The sequence below is a fragment of the Leptodactylus fuscus genome, chromosome 5 (genome assembly GCF_031893055.1).
Source record: "Leptodactylus fuscus isolate aLepFus1 chromosome 5, aLepFus1.hap2, whole genome shotgun sequence".
NCBI lineage: Eukaryota > Metazoa > Chordata > Amphibia > Anura > Leptodactylidae > Leptodactylus > Leptodactylus fuscus.
In genome coordinates, this window is record NC_134269.1 from 43,102,243 (window position 1) to 43,124,854 (window position 22,612).

Below are 22,612 nucleotides of genomic sequence, written 5' to 3' on the forward strand. Positions count from 1 at the left end.
AGGAGTTTTCTGTGTGATGTAGGACAGGGCAGGTCCTCCAGACTGGGAGACGCTTTTAAGAACCACTTAGCTCTCCAGCCAGGAGGATTCTGAGCAGAGGACCCCTTCTATTTCCTGGGAGTTTATCAAAAAGTTGTTTTTTTTTTAAGTTTTTCAACTCCTTTAAAGAATGTCAGATATTTATGTGGTTTCCATCAAATGTGACATAATCCATGAACATGCTGTGTAAAATAGTGGCCATAACTCGAACCTATGTGACGTCTCCATATGTGAAGTCCTGGCAACATGTCCGGAGTTTAATGTCTGCCTTTGGCCTTTCAAAAAGTTGGCCGGCGCAGTCCTGATCAGACTGTGAAAACAACAACACAGACTTCATATTGACTGTATCTTGGTGTAAATAGGAAAAAACCATGACGTGTTGGAGAGTATAAGACCCTAGAGAGGAACTGAAGGTCTAGTCAGTAGGACAGATCCAAAGAGTTACCATATGGAACTTGTGGAGCGTTCCATCTTTCATCCCAAGCTTTACGTCGTAGGATGGCTGATTGGCAGTAGTGTTGTCTGCCTGCCATACCAATGCAAATAATATTTTACTGATGACTAATAGCCACCTGGAAATGACTGTTTACCTTCTTAGCTGTAGTGAATGGGTGGCAGCACATAGTTCACATCAATTCTATAACCCTAATACTCAAGATTTCAGAGTTTGTTGCCAAATGTGACAAACTGACCCAAAATCTTCAACACTATAGTAAGTATCCAATACGGTCTAGACAAGATGGTGTCTTCTGCCTAATATAAGACCTCATACATAAGTGTGGTGACTGTTAGAACAGTGGAAGCCAATGGGTGTATTCACACATATGTTTATTTTAATGGACCATGAATAGGACACTTTTACCCATGTGGATGACTGGATGGACCCAATACAAGTCAATGGGTTTGTTTTTAATGTCTGCCAAAGTGGATTTGCATCTGAGTGATAACCAATGAAGTTCATCCTGAAAATGTATGAAAAATTTGTAACACGTGGAAGGAAATGTCCATTTTTTTCCAAAATTTGTGTGCATGAGGCCTAAAAGGTCCAACTCAAGTCACTTCATGTAACCATATGTGGTCTTCAAAACTTGCCTTTCCAAGTCTCTGTTTACACTTATAAACAGAGGTGAAACTTGAAGTTCCTGGACTCCAATCCAAAATCTGTAATGGCGTCTTATATTTTATGTGTCAGAGGTATATTTTATTTGTCATTAGGACCTTTGGGACCCCTACAGGGTCCAGGGCCTGGTAGTGCGGTAGTGACTATTACTGCATCATGGGCATGGCTTTTATAGAATCTTGAACGGGTATGATGGATCTCCTTCATAATGGAAATGGATTCCAATGGATCCTATTGACGTTTAATGACTTTAATGTATATGATGCAATATGGATGATCCCTTTCCGCTAAGCCAACCCTTTACAGCTAAGCTATGCCCCCTCTTTCTAAAACACATAATACATCTGGTACAGGGTTGGTGCAACAGTTTTTTTGCATAGATCCCCATAGATTGTAAGCCCTCGCGGGCAGGGCCCTCTACCCCACTGTGCCAGTCGGTCACTGTTAGTATTATATCTACCTGTATATTTTGTGTATTGTATGTAACCCCCAAATGTAAAGCACCATGGAATTAATGGTGCTATATAAATAAACAATAATAATAACAATAATAATATATAGATCCAGAATTCTGGTGTCTTTAGCTTAGTAGCTGCCTAATGTCTTGGCAGACTTTGCAATGGGTGTCAAAAATTAGCATTTTTTTAATAGGCGTCTTTGTTTCAACATATTAATGCATATTTATTCCACCTATATACAATGATAGTAATACCCTCCGACACAAAGAGGTTGTCAGTGACCAGATGGTAAACATACCAGACAGGTGGGAGTCTATGGGAGGTATGCACATTGGCCTGAGACTTCAATAAATCGGAAGCTTTCACTGTGGTCATATACATGTTAACCAACTCAGTAAATACACCCTCATTCTAACTGATACAACTGGTTCAGGCCAAATATTTTTTTGCAATAAGTTTGATAAATCTGACTACATTAGGTGGTTTGTTCTCTTATAATGCTATAGTCTTAATACAGTGTTGTCCTGTTTTTCAGGTACACTTTTAGCTGCCTGCCAAGCGTTGGAAAACACGACAGATGCAATTACAGTTAGTGGTAAGTAACCTTACATCTCATATATCTCTGCGTACGTATCACCTCTGTGTGTACTAAGGTCATACATAAGAGAGCATGTGGTGCCCAATATGGTTGGGCCATCCCTTTATTACAAGGTGCTAGGAGCCATAAGATTGTAATATCTATTATATTATAGAGTAAGGGCTGTGTCTCTCCATACTATTCTACATATCATATACGGTATAGTTGTATATATGGCACCAACACCTATGTGGAGAACAGAAGTCCTCTGGCTCAACTCATGAGGCAATCTCTTGTCTCCTCATCTAGGTGGAGAATGAATGGAGAGATGACCATGCATGTGAATGGCTCTCTCTTCATAGCACGGGTCAGGATAGAGGAGCAAAGGATCCACCAATGGGTTCCATGTTCTGACGTAAAAATGGGCTGCAAAATTCTAACTGATGGCACCATATTAGACCCAATAGATATGACTTGTGTGTGCCATTAAAAAGGCATGACCTGATACTGTATATACAGATGGAGGGAGGTCCTTGGAATTGTTTCATCTGATAAACCCAAGGAAACTAAGTCTGACGCTGGACCAGACATCCTCATTCCCCACATTGTCCAAGAGGTAGAACCCATCAAAAATGTATATCATTTCCTACATCCGCTCATCTCAACATTGTCTACATCTATCTTTACTATAGTCTGTTATTATAAAGAGACTTGACATATAGACAGGGGAATTTTATCTGATTTATCTAGAACATTGAGCTCTCTATTCTGTTTCTCAGGAATGTATAGCATGGAGCACATATTATTGTAAGTCTATATATATTCAGAATGGAAGTATGTCAGTCCACCTTCACACCGTACATAAATGTGGGTGCACAAAAACTTTTGTATGATTCTACCTATTGTTATACTCCATTTTCAACACACTCTTTGTGTTGGCGCTTTTGTCTTGGGCTACCATAGTTGGTACCCATTTGGCACTCAGCCCTTTTTTGCACCAAATGTTCACCTTAGAGCCCAGTCTGCAAGGATTGGGGCAGACCATAGCGTCTTGGCCTTGGCCCGACAGATTTATTATCATGTTTTCCGACAATGAGTTACAATGAAAATCCATACCAGTTCCTAACTGCATAGATTTCCATTATGGCGCAGAGACGGCAGACAGATTTATGAAGAGACGCCTTAATCCCGGCGCCAGTCGGGCCATTTATTAAGACTCACGTATGATATTCCAGTCTTAATAAATTTGACATTGACATGAAATGAGCAACAAAACTGCAGAAGTAGCAGAAAAAAAGAACCTCTAAATACAGATCTAGACGTGCGAATGAGGGTTTATGATAGGAAGCTTGTTGGAAGGAAGCGAAGGTTGAGATGTTAGGTAGAAAGGGTTAAAGCTGAAGCAACGACACATTTTCACCTGTGAATTCACAGAGCAAATAGTGACAGCTCCCTTGTAAGGCGCACTCTCATGTGAGATTGTTCACGTGTGTGTTTAAGCAGCCAGATCTGCAACCCTTCCCCAGACGGTAGATTTTATGAGGAGTTTTCTTTCCTTGATATTAGGACTTTTCTGTCTTGGAGCACACTTTGTAACCATGCTGTTCCTTACCAACGTTCCAGCTGTGCGGAACAAGTTCATCCTGTCTAGTAAATGGAGCAGTTTCTACTGTATAAAGTGGAACACGCTGATATACCTACAGATATTAATAGATAGTTCCTTTTTTTATTCTTGAAATGTATTATAGGCTTCAGGTTCTTTACTGCAAGCTGGCAACACATATTTCCAACAGCTATTCCTCCTCGCAACGCATACACATGCATGCTCAGCTTGGTCTAATGTGGTTGTGTTCTGAAAAGGAGAAAGCAGGTTAAGTCTTCTGTCCCCCAACATTACTTGTAGGTTGAGAATCAGGACTCCTCAATACATAATAGTCGACTGCACTGCTGAATTTTCCTATTACTTATGGAAACTCTGTAAAGTTGTGATTTGGTACAATGGCACATTGAGTCCAGGCAGTTACCTATAGAAGAGCCACAAGCTTGTAAGCTATCCATTTGCTCCATTCAGCACAATGATACAGAGCTGTTCTCCAAAGCAATGAGAACTGATAAAGAATTGATGGAACTGCAGGGATACGGAAATAAAGTAGATCCCAATAGAGTCTATAGGTGCCAAAGCTGCTGTACACAGTGTTAATACATCTATAGATAGGTAAGAAAGGCTTCTTACCAGTTCCCCTTAAAACTATTCTCCAAGACCATATCTATATATTAAAAGGAATTAAAGGTGTACCCTGGGAACTTTCCTTAGGATAGGACATCAATGTTAAAATCAGAGACCCCTTCAACATGCAAAAGCAGCTGGATATATTGTAGCTGCATGGCTATAGGTCTCCATAGCCTATCATGGGCATATCCAATATCCCTTATCCAGTGAGACGTTCTCCTATAGTATATATCAGAGCTTCCATTACACAGCTGCAGATATATAGTTATTACAGTGCACATAGGATACAACTACCTGCAATATTTCCTTGTCTGTAGTGAGCTCATACACTGTATACATGGTATACAGTCACAAAGTGCAGTACCAGAAAACTGCATTTAGCGTATGTTGCTGTGTTTTCCCACTATAAGATAAAAATATTCGTCCTTTAGAGCGTGGGCACCAGAATCGGCTTTTTATTCTAATTCTAGATTTCCTTGTAATTTCCTTTCTCCTTCCAGCAGTCATTCTGATCCCTGATAATCCTCCGGCTAAACTCATTGGGGGAATGAAGTGTTGTTAGTTGTCTGAGGATTTCGCAGTGACTGGGATGGGTCGTTGCTTTATGCGAGACTGGGGGAATTTCCAGGGCTCTGTATAAAAGTGATGGTAGGTTATAGATGGGCGATTGTGAATGTGATGCTCATGATCATCTCATACCTATGACCCAGTCTGAACTCTGCCGTCATGGTTATTGTACATTGTACATTGCTGGTCTGACTATGGCGTGGTGGTCATCATTGTCAAGCTTAGTCGTGAGCCAATAAGTTGACTGTGATACTCCTTATGCAAAAGTCAACCAAAGCTGTCAAGTTTGGTGGGATGAGCTAAAGATCTAATGTGTGCGGGATCCCCCAACTCCCCTGATGGCAGACTCCAGTGGAAGGATTGATCAGGAATACTGGATTACAGCCAAGTGTGCATGTTTATGATGGAGTTGGGAAAAATAACTCATGGATGATCAAAAATTTGAGAACTGTATATGGCTTTTAATATGGCTCCCTTGCTGGTGCTCTGACTCTTCATCACGTGACTTACCCCTCTGTATTCCAAGGACAAGCAAATGGAATAGAGCAGGGGTGGCCTTGTGACAAAAAACGCGGCATATCGAGAAAGAAGAGCGAGTGGCGAGACTTCTTCTATGAAAAGCTCAAAATCAGGGTGTGAGAGAACAACATCTATATTAGTGAATAACGACATTATGTTCTTTTAGAGTAGTATGGAGTCAAAGGTTTACTCTTTGGTCTGCAACATGTGACTCTCCATCTGTCACAAAACTATGGCATGCAACTTCCAGGACATGTTGTGACTGTTGACATATGAAGCCAGCAGGAGCCTCATTGACATCTCCACATCATCAAACCATAATGGTATCTCCACCTACATAGATCTGGTTCCCTGTAATGGGTCAAGTCACATAGGTTATAGAGTGGTGAATCATATTGTCTGTCCCATAGATCTTCTTCACTTATGATCGTGAATCTAATGACCAGCAATCGACAATTCTTGTAGTCACAACCTTCTCTGTTTTTATTCTTTCAAGAGTAGTGACGCCCTTTAATTGGTGAACTTTCTTCTCCAGTTCCCAGGGTAATCTCTGCTATATATAGTCTCTATAGCCAAGTCTTTAGCATTACTATTAGTAACAGAGAAATGAAATAGCTGAGGCTGTCCATACATGGTGCGACCAAGACACAGTAACCACATGAGGGTTTCCACTTATTTCCAGGCCACATCTGCATTTGCAGTTGTTTCAAATAGCAAGTACAGCTGCAGTATGGCAATAAGCAGTAATCGGCACGAGGTTACCTTGTCTCCGACTACCGTGTACGGGCATCCTCATACGACCAATGAAGATTGATGATACATTATGCGGACATTTATATTATGTCCATCAAGCATACCTGCCCCCGTGAGGAAACACAAAATCTTAGTCCGCCGATACTACATCAACCATGCTGAATTTTGGAATATGCTATGGCAGTGGCAGTCGCTACAGAACTTTTGACCTCAAGTAGTAGTCTCTCTATCCATGTTCCAAGTTCCCAGAGACAAATTTGACTACTTGATCTACTAAACACATCATATCAAGGTCTGTATAAGGATATGTTCATGCAACGGAAAGTGAAGGGGACCTTAAATTCCTCTCCACTCCCGGCACTCCGGCTTCACTCTCTGATCAGCCTCAGATGAATGGGACTTATCAGCGGAGTGTCTCATGCCGAAGGTTGTGCTGTACATACAGGTACAAAGGCATTCAGCATTCGGATGTACATTAAACCTCTCTGGCTCCGTACAACTTGGAGATTGTATGTTCAATAATTGTAATGATGTAAATTTCCATTCAATGCTCATAATATCTTATCAGGTCAGTAGATGGTTCATAAGTCCATGATGCAAAGCTTGTAATGTCGGAGACATGTAGGAGGAGATAGTCTTGGCCCTACTTGTTGGTTGCTTCCAGAAGATAGTCATGTGCTTCATACAGGAGTAATCTCATAGAAGGATTCCATATTGGTAATGTGGAAGATCACTATGAATTATCCACAATGAGTATGTCCATACACAAGGAATAATTGGAAGTCATATCCTACAATAATAATAATAATAGCAACTTTATAAACTATTATGCTTTATGAATGAACATGAAGTCACTTTGCTTTACTCCGGCGCAGCTCAGAGGTTTAGTGTAAAGTCCTTTCAAAGACATGATTAATGGCCCTAAGCCTATTTGATGTGGTCACAAGTAGAAAATTGGGACGTAATTGTCATGGATCAAAGTAAGCAATCTGTCCCATCAAGGATCAAAGTGAATAAATGGCTCAGATATGATAAATATTCTGGAGAATTGTAGAAATAAATCCTGTTCAAAGAATTTCTCATTCAATTACTAGTTTGTAGAGTCCCAACAATATTGTTCTAAATCTAGAACATGGTGAGATGGAGATCTACTGCATAGGAGACGTCTGGGAGCAAGTAGATAGACGTTACTTCAGGAGGAATATCTAGCTGTGAAGTGCTTTATTGATCCTCTAAACAAATCCTCTTGTATTTAAAGGGGTTGTCTGGTTTTTAGCATTGATGGTCTATCCTCGTCACTACAATTTGTACAGTAAGCAAGCAGCGCAATTCACAGTATGTCAATATTACTCATAGCCAAACTGTCTTGGTGCAAGTGATCTGAAGGGCTCCCAGGTGTTGGACCTCCACAGATCTAATATTGATGGGCTGTCCTAAGGCCTAGAGACTGGATAACCCCTTTAAAGGAGGTCTGGTAAGTCTATCAGCCCTCCCAGACTAACTATAATGCTGTGATAGGGGCCTTTCATAGGAGAAGAAACATACCTTTGCCATATTTGCCTATAGCTAGGCACAAGTTCTCTGAATGTCCTCTAAAATGGCTGTTGATGTCACAGCATTGAAAAAACTTGACCATCTGATTTGCATTCCTTCATCAATTTGTGGCTATGAATGTTTGTTTCTACTGCTATTAACCACTTCCGGACCGCCCATAGACTATATACGTCCGGGAAGTGGTTGCCTTGTTCTGACAGCACGTACCGGTACGTCCAATCAGAACACAGCAGCTGCACAAAATCGTGCAGCGGCTGAAGCTGGGAGCCGGCTGTAACTTCAGCCAGAGCTCCCAGAGAGAAGGCAGGGAAGGTTTATTCCGTTCCCTGCCTTCTCGATCGCAGTGTATGCACGGCTATAGGCGCTGCCATGATGGGGCCACCCTCTGACCAGGTGGTCATGTGATCGATCCGCTGGTGTCAGTCTTACAAGACCTGCTGGGTCCTACAAGACCCAGATCAGCTCTGTAAGTGTAAATAACAGTGTGCAGAAGGCTGGATTCCTCCTGCAACTGAGGCTAAATGTACCAACCTCAGTTATAGGGGAAATCAGCCTCCCTAACAAACAAAAAGTGATCAGATGTCCCCAAAGGTCTCTTATGACCTTATGGGGACACAATCTTAAAAAAAAATAAAAAATATAATAAAAAAAATGTAAATAAAATAATTTTTTTAAAAAAATACCTTTATTAAAGGTTATAGCCTCATCCCCGACGACACCATACAAAATAAAAATTACCATAACAGAGAGGAAAAACTATATTATAAAGTTTTTCAGTAGCACTTTGTGTTATTAAATAAAAAAATAATAATAATAAAGTGAAAACCAGACACAATTTCCCTCCTATTATGTTTATATTTTCCCGGATATAAAAAAAAATTAAAACACATTCGAAAATAAAAACAACATAAAAATAAAGCCCTTTGTGTCCCCGAAAAAAGATGCAGAAATTAGTTGAATGAGACGTATGAGAAAAATGTTACAGCCCTCAAAACTGCACATACAAAAAACCCCGAAAATGTGTCTGGTCCTGGACCACAAATTGGCCCAGTACTGAAGTGGTTAAGGCCCCTATATGACATCATTTTTGGACAGATATTTGTACTGTTGAAAGTCATATCTTGCCTTCTCTGACGATGATCTATCTAAACCATGGAGACTTCTAAAGTTTCTCTGATTTGGAGGTACGTTACAAAGGGAACCAATTCTTATTCAATCAATCATGACCAACACCACCGATATAGTACACGAAATCTCAGTAGTCTCATAATCCGTGCCCCTCGGTAAGTGGTATTCCTTGATGGACCCTGTTCTAATTTAATTGTTATAGGGCTTTGTTTCTAAATTTTTAGTCTAAATTCTATCTCCACAGGGGCAGATTTATTTAGAACCGTCTTAATCTGTACTTTACTGAAGTCAAATATGCCAAATTTATTTGTAGGTGCATCTCTGGCTGTCCCAAATTGAAATCTATGAGCAGACGTGCCAATTTTTGGCATTAGTAATAGCCACTGGAGACCACATTCACTTTCTAATTATAACATAGATATGACGTGTTCCGTAATTTGGGACTTTTTATTGCCACGCAACTGGGGCAGGCTACTTAATAAATTCCCCCGGGGTGGTGAACGCAACCTAAACAAATAGTTAAAATCGAAACAGTAGCATCTTAGAGCTCTTACTTTTGCTTATCTAACCTTTTCCCTACCATTTAAGGCGCCCACCATTAACGTGTGTAGGGTGTTCGGTGACTGCGCTGCCAGGGCTCCGATGGCCTCTCTGGCACCGATAACATTTCACCAGTATAATGTGTTAGGTCTTTTGCCATTAGGATTTTTGTGGCCTAATGCTTCCTATGAGTTTTCAGGGCAGCATAATGGCAGGTGACGTGCCTCCACACATACACGCTCTGCTATCACTGACTTCATTCATAAACCTCCGCTCACAAGTCAGGAGTTGAAACCTGAAACTCCCAACCGTCCTGTGTTTCCGATTATACGGCGCCTGCCTAAGAAAAAAGGGTTTCACATCCACCCTCCTCTTTAATAAATATGCAGAAATAAGAGAAATTAAAATAAAAACTGGATAAGCCCCTGTATTCTTCATGCAGCCTCCCCGGGGGGAGGGGGATGGTTATAAATGCAGAATTTCCAGCCTTCTTCTCGAGGTGATACAAGGGAGGCGTGTATTCTTGTTTGTAGTTGAATTATTTTTCAGAGGGTTCAAAGAGCGTTTCATTAACAGCACGGCTTGTTTGCTCAGCGTGTTGTTGAAAAGTAGGCTGTGTCTTTTGGAAGATTTGTCTGCAAATATGTCTGCTGCCAGTAAAATAAATAGGCGGCTTTTAAGGTTTGGGGCATCCTATGCTGCAGAGTTAAAAGGGCAGCCCTGGAACCCAAAGGTTTATTGATAAACAGGCAGGACCTTATCCCGAGCGTTCACTAATACTTGTAATGGGGTGAAGGGATGTGTTCAAACTCTCAGTAATTTTCCAACTTGCTGTCAAATCCCAATTTCAGTTTTCTTAAGGAGCGGGACGAGATTTTTTTTATTGCATATGGATAGCCTTATCTGGACAGATATTCTGGGATGTAAGGGCCTATTGACATGAATGCAAAAAACCATCATGTAACGGCTGTTTTTGCAACGTCCTTAACATGGCCCTGTCATCAACACACTGCATTCAATGTGCATATTTACTAGGCCATCTTATTGATGTCCCGTTTTTTCACGTCCATCAAAAAAACTGTGAAAATGGATATAAATAATCCCATGTGACTAGATCCATTGGAATTCATGGCTTCTATAATGGCCATGTGATGGCTGTTTCAAAAATGGCCACCGCATGGCCATTACTCACTGCCATGTAAGTAAGGGCCATCCGTGCACTTTACATTAGGTCTGTGAAAACAGCACCACCATGTGCGTAAGGTCTTAGGACAGGGGTAGGGAACGTACGGTTCTCCAGCTGTTGTAAAACTACAACTCCCAGCATGCATACTTGTTCTACTGTTCTTGGAACGCCAATGGAAGTGAATGCAGCATGTTGGGAGTTGTAGTTTCACAGCAGTTGGAGCGCCGAAGGTTGCTGGCCCCTGTCTTAAGCAATATGGATTAATTCACACCATTTTTAATGGCTGTTTTGTATATGTCCGTATGTCCCTTGTTGGTGGCCATATTGCATACGTATTTTACGTTTTACGTTTTTAATAAACAGTTAAAAAATTGGTTGAATTTCATTGGCCGTTTTTTATTTAACCCACTGATCCATATTTAACAGACATAACTCAGATATAAGGATATAAAATCATTGTAACATCTGTTTAAAAACAGAACCATCGATTTCTATTGTGTCCTTGCGTTTGACAAATATAAAACATGGCCGTTTTTGGACTGTTATTTTTGCCTCTCTTAAAACAACCATGTAAAGGACAATAAAAACAACAGACTTTACGCGTCTGTTTTTCGCCGTTGTAAGAATTGCAGTGAAACCTGGAAATTTTGCATGACTGGGGGTGTCCTGAGTTTCCCCCTGATGGCAGATGTTGGGGAAAATAGGGATAAGGCTATAGGATTTCAACATGCTAATGTTCGCTGGATAGATAAACTGCTGCCAGATGTATTGCTCAGGTCAGATGTGTTTATAAGGGGAAGACTAGCTGTTCATCCATGACCAATTGCCTGGCACGTATCTGCAGAGCAAGGTCTATGCATTACTTAACTTGGACTCTGATCACATTTACGCTATGTTCATATCTGTTGGTCTGTCGGAGGACACATGCACCAGTGCCCAGCGGACCCCATTGACATGGGATCCATCAGGTGACCATTCTATTAAACTGAAACAGAGACTCCAGGGCAGATGTGAACTCAGTCTTTGTCAGGTCCCTTGTTATCTGTGGATGATTGAGGTTCTTTGGGCCCACCAGTGGACATTAGTCGCAGGGTTCAACCCCCATATCATCAATAGAGGCTGAATCAAAGAAATAAGTGTAAGGCCTGGATCACATCTGCGTTCAGTATTCTGTTCGGGAAGTCTGCTTGGGGACCCCCGAACAGAATATCGAATGGATTGACAAGTGGTGAGCAATGAAAATACATGGACCCCATAGACTATGGGGTCTGTGTGTTTTCCGTGTACTATCCGCATGAGTATGCTGAGAGGAAAGTAGTTCATTAAGTACTTTCCTCTCCACATGACTCATGCGGACAGCGCACAGAAAACACACAGACCCCATTACAGTCTATGGGGTCCGTGTGCTTTCATTGCTCATCGCTTTTTAATGCGTTCGGTATTCCGTTCGGGGGGTCCACAAGCAAACTTACTGAATGAAATACCGTGGCAAGTCAGGTATAAAGTAGAGTTATCTTCTTCTGGATCTTTAGTGCCTATTATAGTATAAGAGCCTACTGTGGATCATCTGGTACTCTGGTGGTCCAGATTGACTCTGCTAGGTATTAATAGTCATACTAGGACTTCACAAATGATATAAATTGATGCAACGGTGTAACTTGAAGCTCCTGGACCCTAATAAAAAATCTGCAATGGGTCTCCTACCTACCTTGTGCCATTTAGAATAGTGATATATTTTATGGCTGCAGAGGGACTTTTGGGGCCCCTTCACGGTCCATGGCCCCTGCTATGTCCCTGCTGGTATGACTAACACAACGTTAAAAGAGCAATAAAAAAATACCTAAACACGCTTGGTTAATGAATTAACTTTGAATACTTTATATGTGCCAAAATATAGGAATAGCTTCACGTCTGGCCAGTTATTCTGTAATGATACAAAAAAATCTAATAATAAACCACAGAAAAAACAAGACGGTCTTAGAAGCAGGAAACGTATGAGCTAAATAGTTGTTACTGTAGTTATGCAAGGGTTAAGCCCATTCCAGTATATTGATAAATCAGGTTATTGTACGGAAGACTTCAAAGAGGAAGACATCTGTGATAAAGTTCAAAGCCGCTGTAAACAGGTGGTCACAAAAGTTCAGGGTTTAGTCGCTATTGGAATAATCAGGTGCGGAGTGAAGGCGCAGGGAAGACAATGCACCTGGTAGGTGGCCTGGTATACAGGCCAAGACCACCGTGGCACAGCATATATAAGGGGCATATGGATACAAGTAAATCAAATAAAACTGCAGATGGATCTGTTAGATAATATCCTACTATATGTCTTCAAGACCTATACTCAACCATGGGTGTATAATATTCTGTTTGTTGCCATAGCCCAGGCAGGGGTGAACCCAGGGTTTCTGCCGCCTGAGGCGGACGTCAGAAAGCCGCCCCCCCACCCCGGAGGAGTGGGTGGAGTGGAGGGGGCGGGGCCAAGTGGAGGAGGCAGAGCGAGCGTCGTTAGCAGGCAGGGAGAGGACCTGCTCTCTGCCTGAGCGTGAGGGACGGCTGCTGGAGCAGCGCTGCGTCCACAGCGCCGCCCCAATCCACTGCTCGGTGATGGTGACGCTAAGCCAGTCCAGGACTGCTTGTCCTGGACTGGCTTAGGTCAGCGAAAATGCCGCCCTCCCCCGGAGCCCCGACATAGCGCCGCCTGAAGCGGTCGCTTCAGGTCGCCTCATGGGTGGTGCAGCGCTGAGCCCAGGATCTGTGTTGGATCACCCAACAACCTGGGCCTATGCACCCCTCATTAGACCCCGATTTGTACAAGATCCTATCCCGCTCCTGCTGGACGCTGCCAGTCACTATGCCTATATACCAACATTTATCACTTGCTGATAGCCTCCTCTAGTGAGTTCTAGGTGACACTGACCTCATAATCTTGAGAAAACAAGAAGTATCTTTGTGGAATGTCCTGGTTTCTCCCTGCGCTTATAAAACGATTACTTATTTGTCAGCTCCCCTCGCCCAGGGAATTTCTAAGCTGTTTAGCGAATTCCAATATAACCACAAAGTGAGGCCAAGATGACTGCAGGTACAGAAAGTTAACCCGTCAAATTGCAGAAATTGCGGGAAAAAAAAGCCTTAAATATCTAGATCCTTCCAAGACGTCTTCATTATGTTACATTTATAGTCCTTCTGATCTGTTGGAAGAATTTTCTTAATGGCTGGTGTCTCATTTATGAGTATGTGGATTATACTAATAAGGCCGATCTGTAATTGACATGACTAGTCTATAAAACATAGACTAATACGAATATCTTCTACGTGATCAAGTGACCATTGGAGCTTCTCAAGCACCATGTACAACTGCTATAAGTATGTTCGATCTACCACTAAATCCCTTAGAAACGTATTTGTCATGATACATCGCAATCCTATGTTATCATTATATCTATATATGGAAAGATCTATAACAGGGTCCCAGGGGTGTCATAATACCTCGTAATGCAGGTGACGCCCTAAAGGAAGCATCTATTTGTATTGCCTACGAGTCCACAAGACTGGGAGTGGAAGACAAGAAGTAACCAAAGGAAATGGAATTTTTGGAAAGCCGTTAACACAATCATATATTCTATATCTATATATACAGTATCTGTATGAAACAGGCAGTCATTACTGGGTCCCAGGGGTGTCATGATACATCTTTATGCAGGTCCCTTGCTTACGCCCAGTTATTTGCAATGTGGTATTTCAAGTGAGCAAGTGGGAGTGGAACACAAAAAATAGCTGAAATTTTTTAACATAATCATATGTTATCAATATATCCAAATATATAGAAATATATATATCAGGCAGTCCAAAGTAAGTACAAGGCAGTCACATTAGCTCATGCCTTCACATAAAGGGTGTTACATCTCCATTTCCAGTTCTATATTTCACATTCAGTTGGAGGTTTGACTTTTTAAAGGGACGACGTAACTACAGATGTAACCGATGACATCACTAGTCACAAAATCTATGGATGTGTTTACAGGACCTTTACATGTTACTCTTGTGACATAAAGCAGCTCTGAGTCACAATTTATCCTTGTTGCGTGGTTACGGCACAGCTCTATGGGGTTTTACCATGGTGTAATGTTTTTCCTATATGCTTCTTATGTGAAATATGATGTGAGGCTTTGATTTATTTCATAACATAATGTTTGGTTAAACTAAAATATATATTCTGTTAGAATTGTTGTAATCTTTGTTATCCCGAGGAGTGTTGGGATTTGGGTAAAGCTTCGAATGGATGGTGAGTCGGGAATACATGTTATGGGGAGGGGGCAGGAAATCGCTGTGAGCTGATATTAGTGGTATTATTGTAATATTATTAGTGTGAATAGCTTTAGAAATGGAATAACGCTTCCTACACTCATTAGATTAATGTCAACCAAACCCACTGATATTTTAAGACCATCTAATGTGTAAAAAACGGGCCATTAAAATATATATATATATATATATATATATATACTGTATATGTATATATACATTTAGATAGATAGATAGATAGATAGATAGATAGATAGATAGATATAGATCTAGGAAATCGTATAGTGCAATATTTTTGATATTGCAATAAAAAATACTCTTCTTCGGGGTGGTCTTCTAAAGAAGACAGCCAGCATGCATAACACATAGTGGAATTGAACATTTGTCATAGGAAACTAGTACAGATAAGGGCTTATTCACACAACCAAGTGGTGTTCGTTTTCTACGACAAATTAGAACATGCTCAGATCATACTCATGGTTCTGTTATCATGGACCAGATTCTCTCCATTGCAGACGACTGTGGCTTTTTTCTGGATAGCATACTTAGTGGGCGTTCATGCTTGCGCCCTGTATGTCCAACTTTGTGTCCGGCTCAAAAAAATGGTTTCCCTGCGGAGAGGCGGCATACAGACACCAGCGGTTTGCTTTTAAAACCTATTCAAATAAATGGGGTTTAAAACTGACCGCCGGGAAGCCGAACCCCTGTCCAGTTTCTCCGTGGCATAGGATGGAAACCCAGCGGAATGACACAGAGAGCACAGGAGCGCCCCCTTAACCATTCATTTCTGTCAGTCCTTGAACATGACCATGAATTACACGGTTCCGTGTGCAGGCTGACAGTCTGGGCCACAAAACTCAGGACAGGGCCTATTCCTGTCCACTTTTGCTGCCATGCTTCTGCAGTTCCTATTGATTGAATGAATGGGGCCGCCAAAGCACGGCCGGTGCACGGGCGGCACATGGATGACATCACAGCTGGCGGCCTAAGGTGAACGTGTCACATATGGATCCATGAAATGCACAACCAAGTACCGGCTATGTATATACAGTCCTATGAAAAAGTTTGGGCACCCCTATTAATCTTAATCATTTTTTGTTCTAAATATTTTGGTGTTTGCAGCAGCCATTTCAGTTTGATATATCTAATAACTGATGGACACAGTAATATTTCAGGATTGAAATGAGGTTTATTGTACTAACAGAAAATGTGCAATATGCATTAAACCAAAATTTGACCGGTGCAAAAGTATGGGCACCCTTATCATTTTATTGATTTGAATTCCCCTAACTACTTTTTACTGACTTACTGAAGCACAAAATTGGTTTTGTAACCTCAGTGAGCTTTGAACTTCATAGCCAGATGTATCCAATCATAAGAAAAGGTATTTAAGGTGGCCAATTGCAAGTTGATCTCCTATTTGAATCTCCTCTGAAGAGTGGCATCATGGGCTACTCAAAACAACTCTCAAATGATCTGAAAACAAAGATTGTTCAACATAGTTGTTCAGGGGAAGGATACAAAAAGTTGTCTCAGAGATTTAACCTGTCAGTTTCCACTGTGAGGAACATAGTAAGGAAATGGAAGACCACAGGGACAGTTCTTGTTAAGCCCAGAAGTGGCAGGCCAAGAAAAATATCAGAAAGGCAGAGAAGAAGAATGGTGAGAACAGTCAAGGACAATCCACAGACCACCTCCAAAGAGCTGCAGCATCATCTTGCTGCAGATGGTGTCACTGTGCATCGGTCAACTATACAGCGCACTTTGCACAAATAGAAGCTGTATGGGAGAGTGATGAGAAAGAAGCCGTTTCTGCACGTACGCCACAAATAGAGTTGCCTGAGGTATGAAAAAGCACATTTGGACAAGGCAGCTTCATTTTGGAAACAAAAATTGAGTTGTTTGGTTATAAAAAAAGGCGTTATGCATGGCGTCCAAAAAGAAACAGCATTCCAAGAAAAACACATGCTACCCACTGTAAAATTTGGTGGAGGTTCCATCATGCTTTGGGGCTGTGTGGCCAATGCCGGCATCGGGAATCTTGTTAAAGTTGAGGGTCACATGGATTCCACTCAGTATCAGCAGATTCTTGAGAATAATGTTCAAGAATCAGTGACGAAGTTGAAGTTACGCCGGGGATGGATATTTCAGCAAGACAATGATCCAAAACACCGCTCCAAATCCTCAGGCATTCATGCAGAGGAACAATTACAATGTTCTGGAATGGCCATCCCAGTCCCCAGACCTGAATATCATTGAACATCTGTGGGATGATTTGAAGCGGGCTGTCCATGCTCGGCGACCATCTAACTTAACTGAACTTGAATTGTTTGTCCAAAATACCTTTATCCAGGATCCAGGAACTGATTAAAAGCTACAGGAAGCGACTAGAGGCTGTTATCTTTGCAAAAGGAGGATCTACTAAATATTAATGTCACTTTTCTGTTGAGGTGCCCATACTTTTGCACCGGTCAAATTTTGGTTTAATGCATATTGCACATTTTCTGTTAGTACAATAAACCTCATTTCAATCCTGAAATATTACTGTGTCCATCAGTTATTAGATATATCAAACTGAAATGGCTGTAGCAAATACCAAAATATTTAGAACTAAAAATGATTAAGATTAATAGGGGTGCCCAAACTTTTTCATAGGACTGTATAGCATTAGGGAATGGTCTTCTCAAAGAGGTGGCTTTTTGGAAATCTTCTACTATATCCTGTACACCTGACATATACCTGTATATATATCCATTATCCTTAATGTGTTTTTCCTTTTGCAGATCCTCCGGTCGCGGCTGCCGTGAGATCTCACTTTCTAGAATGCCCAGATGCCCACATCAATTTTTGTTTCCATGGAACTTGCAGGTACCTGGTGCAAGAAGAGGAACCGGCCTGTGTGTAAGTTACCATCCACATCATTGCTTTTCCACTTCTTATAATATAGCCACGTTGTATGAAGGATATGTTGGATTTATTGAGGAATATTTACATTGGAAACCGCAATGTCAGAGAATTTAGCTATAGACACAAACATTTAGCCCCAAGGCAAGTCAGGTACATGTCCATATGTTTTCGTATCATTTTCCCATGGAAATATTTTCTCATCTTAGCAAAACTTGGTACAATTAAATATTTGCACTGCAATACATGGAAAATGTTGTAGCAATAGAAGCAGATATATGTGACCAAGGTAAATACCAAGGCAAGTCTTAGAAATGTGCCGGTGCATTGAACAGTGTCTACTTGACCTTGCGTCATGGTTAGCAGTAACATGAGTATATTCACCTTTACACATAATTTTACCGTATATATATAGAACTTATCTGCAAAAAAGTTGTGCAACTTTACATATATCACTGATCTTGTACTGATTCACAGAGTTACATCCTCTAGAGCTGCATTCACAATTCTCCTGGGCTGAGGACTAGGGTTGAGCCGATCTTGAGATTTCAGGATCGATTTTAAAATCCAATTTCCGATCATTTTCCAACCTATACCGATCGTGAAATTTGCTCAATCGCCGATCGGAATCCGATCTTTTCTGATCCCGATCGCTCAACCCTAGTCAATGCTTCTCTATGGGAAAAGTCACTTATAGGGTTGAGCCGATCTTGAGGCAACCTCCGACCTCGATCCCGCTGGAAAGATCGGGATCGGAATTCCGATCGCGATTGTGAAATTTACTCGATCACCAATCGGAATCCGATCTTTTCCGAAAATCTGTGCTCACCTTACCGATTCGCTGCTGGTTTCATTACTTCCATCAGCAACATTTCGCCTGTACATTTTAGCAGCATTTTCTTTTCTATCTGTGCCCAAATCGCCATAAAGACTAGTTTCCCAATTCCCATTCCCTGTCAATGCCCCCTTTCATGCTACAGCCTCCACCATTCAATCACTCCTTGACTATATACTACTGACCAAATGTATTTTTTTTTTCCATGAAGGGTTAATTTGCTCCTTTCTGATAGTGGAAGGCTGTGGATCATAAATCTTATCACTCCAGCTCACCAGAGACTAGGAGTCCTAAATTTGCAATGGACAGCCTTCCAGCTATCAAAAGAAATCAGACAGAAGATCAAAAAAGTTTATCCATCCCTAGTATACCTGTAGGCCCTCCCTTGTCTTCTGGGCCCAGTTGATATCACTGTGACCCCGACAGTTACAATAGTGTTCCAAAGCCTCAACTAGTCTCTATTCCACCTGTTCAAGGGATGACGTTCCAACTCAGTTTGGCTGAGTGTGCATGGGTTTTGTTTTTTTTGTGGGGAGGGGACACTAAGCAGCTTATCTCCACAAAGAACAAAATGATCAGGCATTGAAATTCAATATAGTGGAGAGTCAGAACCCCCATACACACTAGATGGTCAGCCAGTCCCACCAAAAATGATAGGTTCAGTCAACATTAATGGGTATGGCCACCTATGAATGAGAATACACACAGTTTGTTTCTTTTTTGAACTCCCAGCACTCCCGCCGATCAGCTGCTTGAAGCATTCACAGCACTTTAGCAGGGTCCGTAATGACCTGTTCATCAGTCACATGGCCCGTTTAAAATGAATGGAAAGGAGTTGCAATACCATGCACAGCCACTATATAATGTACAGCACTGTGCTTGGTAAGAAGTGGCTGCATCTGATGAACAGCTCATCTGTTGAGGAGCCAGGTGTCAGACCCCACCAATCTGATATTGGTATAGATCATCAATATCAGAGTCCTATGAAACCCCTTTAAGAAATAATTGAAGCGTTAAGTAGAAATCCATGTACTATAGTTAAACAATAAGCCACAAAATACATGAATGGACCTAGTTATATCATACTTCATGAAATATGGAACATACAAGGTCATGGGAGTTTTTCCTTCTATCAAAAAGGCACTTCAGTATGGACTTCACACCTTCTGCCTCATCTACGCGCCTTTAGATACCCGTATAAAGCAGATAACCTTTGATTTTCTCAACATTCATGGAATAACTGGGAAAGACCAGTTCTGATAACTAGTTCTGATATGCCTCGTTGTACGTCATTTCTATGTCACTTTCACCCGGCTGGCTGTCAGCCTTAAAATTTCAGAGAGCAAAGTAAAAAGTACAATGCAAAAGAATCACAACAACAAATAACGTTGCTATATACCCTTTCCATGGAGATATATATGAAGGCTCCACTGGGCGAGAGTCCCTGCAAAGTATGAGGCTGCCCTGTCATTGACGACTGTATAAGAACTCATCCCTTTAACAGGGAGAATGGAAACAGCCTGTTGTCAATTTATGCACAACAACTTAGTTAACACATAGTTATAACACATACTTCATAGGGAATACAAGTATTTACTAAAGGTAACTTGTCAGGGAACTTTACAGATTCTTTTTGAATTAGATCAAATTACTATATCATGTCATTCCAAAAATTTGTATCTAATTTCAAGATATTTGACTGTGAGCAGAATAAGGTCTGAATTCCACCATACGGTATATGTTAGATAGACCACAGCTGACATTGCTTCTTGTCTTCTCTTCCAGATGTCTTCCAGGCTTCGCTGGCAAACGCTGTGAGCATGCCGACCTCCTGGCGGTTGTGGCAGCAAGTCAGAAGAAGAATACCATCACGGCACTAGTGGCGGTGTCCGTCATATGCACGGGCCTTCTCATTATGGGCTGTATATTAATGCAGTAAGTAGGAAAATCTGTTCTCCTTTAGTCGTACCATCTTTAAGTTGCGGCCATTCTGTAATAAGCAGGGGTGTAACTTGTGGGGGTGCAGAGGGTGCAGTCTCACCAGGGCCCAGGAGCCTTAGGGAGCCCATAAGCACTGGTGTCAGTATTGAGATTGCAGCTTCCATCTGGCCCATGAGCCAAGGAGACCCACAGATTACCCTAACCACACTAAGGGCCCCTTCACACGGAGTAAACGCGCGTGTATTTTGGCAAAATACACGTGTAAAAATACACGTGTAGAAATAAGACTCCCATTGACTTCAATGACATTTTACACATGTATTTTGACGCGTATTTTGATGTGTATTTTGACGTGTATTTTGACGTGTATTTTGACGTGTTTTTTTACACGTGTAAAAAGAAATGCCATTGAAGTCAATGGGAGACTGATTTTTACACGTGTATTTTTTACACGTGTGTTTTGCCAAAATACACACGCGTTTACTCCGTGTGAAGGGGCCCTAACAGTGATTCAACATCTTAGCACCCATAAGCATCACTATCAAGAATTCGCTGCGCTGTAGAGATGAGATAGAGGGCCCAGATTAAAGATTGTAGTGGGGCCCACAAGACTTTGGTTATGCCACTGGTAATACAGTGACCATATAGTGGTAAACAGGCTCTCCAAGATATAATCATTGATGGGTTGACCTTAGCAAAGGCCAATGTAGGGTGGACCATGTCCAGAACCCTTGTTGGTACATAAATGGACGTACATTGCCTACCTGGTACTACAGCTCAGGTGAATGGAACAAGCCCAGGTACAGCCCCTGCTAGTGAAGGGGAAGCTGTGCTCATGGTGTCATGGTGTTCCAAACTTAGCACAATATATTTCTATATATTTCTATATTATATGTTCACCAACGTGTGGTATATAGATGGGTGGTGACCAGTGACACCAGAGCCGCATATGGTTTCTGGGCCTTGTCTAGTGACTCCAACTCTTCAGAGTCAACCAGTCACTCCTGGCATTGTCCGACAATTCTCTACTTCTACCCACATATGCGATATTAATCATAGAGCATTAGACACTGGATATTTAATGGCCATAAAGAACAACGATCCAATGATCTCCATCCATTACATCTCCAATCTCCTTTTGTGTTTCAGTTGTTGTAGTTGGAAAAAGTACCGGGAGTGGTGTCGATCAGTAATGTGTCGGCAGGAGAAACCAGATGGACTCTTCAAAGGAGGAGCTTCCTGCTGCAAGTCAGAGACAGGTACCTATGTATTAGGGATAAAATGAGGTGGAGGACGATGAATGTTACGTTTTATGCTCCTTAACTAAACTAATGTCATAAGTGTTAGTGTACAAATTACACATCTGATGTCATAGCCGTAAATGCTCAACACCCAGTCAGAAGATGAGCAAGCAGGAGTTACTAGGAGAGTAAGCAGATGGACATCACACCAGCTTATGGTACGAGTGCAAAGGGAATATGTAAGTGTGATGTCTCCCCATAACTAAGCTGTCTAATAGTAGACCCTTCTGCTCAAGTAAGTCAAGGATCTGACCAATACTAGGACTGGTGTCCCTCCAGTTATTGGCAGATCCAGATAGTATATTGTACACTACTGACATCAAGGATGCCATAATATTACTAGAACTTGGGACTAGGGTCAATGCCAGCTCACTGCCATGTAACACTAAGATAAGAGCCATATCTTTAATAGTTTAACCTTTTAATAGCCATACGGTTCAATATCATCTACTATATTTGAAAGTGTTATGTTGCCTATAAAAAGTTGGGGATCTTCTAAAATCACAACTTGACATTTTTTTTATTTTTTTTTAACCATAATGATTAGAGATGAGTGAGTACTGTTCGGATCAGCCAATCCGAACAGAACGCTCGCATAGAAATGAATGAACGTAGCCGGCACGCGGGGGGTTAAGCGGCCAGCCGCCGTCAAAGCGGA

General features: G+C 41.4%; 1 protein-coding gene across 1 annotated transcript in view; it reads left to right on the plus strand.

The window, feature by feature from the left end:
• Window positions 1–22,327, plus strand: part of TGFA (transforming growth factor alpha) — a 42,645-nt gene extending 20,318 nt beyond the window's left edge. The window contains exons 2-5 of the mRNA XM_075273063.1: window positions 2,153–2,212; window positions 17,757–17,874; window positions 20,498–20,647; window positions 21,803–22,327. Of these exons, the coding sequence (XP_075129164.1) occupies window positions 2,153–2,212; window positions 17,757–17,874; window positions 20,498–20,647; window positions 21,803–21,938 (464 nt within the window). The 3' untranslated portion in view covers window positions 21,939–22,327. The remainder of the gene's footprint in view (window positions 1–2,152; window positions 2,213–17,756; window positions 17,875–20,497; window positions 20,648–21,802) is intronic.
• The last annotated feature ends 285 nt before the right edge of the window (window positions 22,328–22,612 follow it).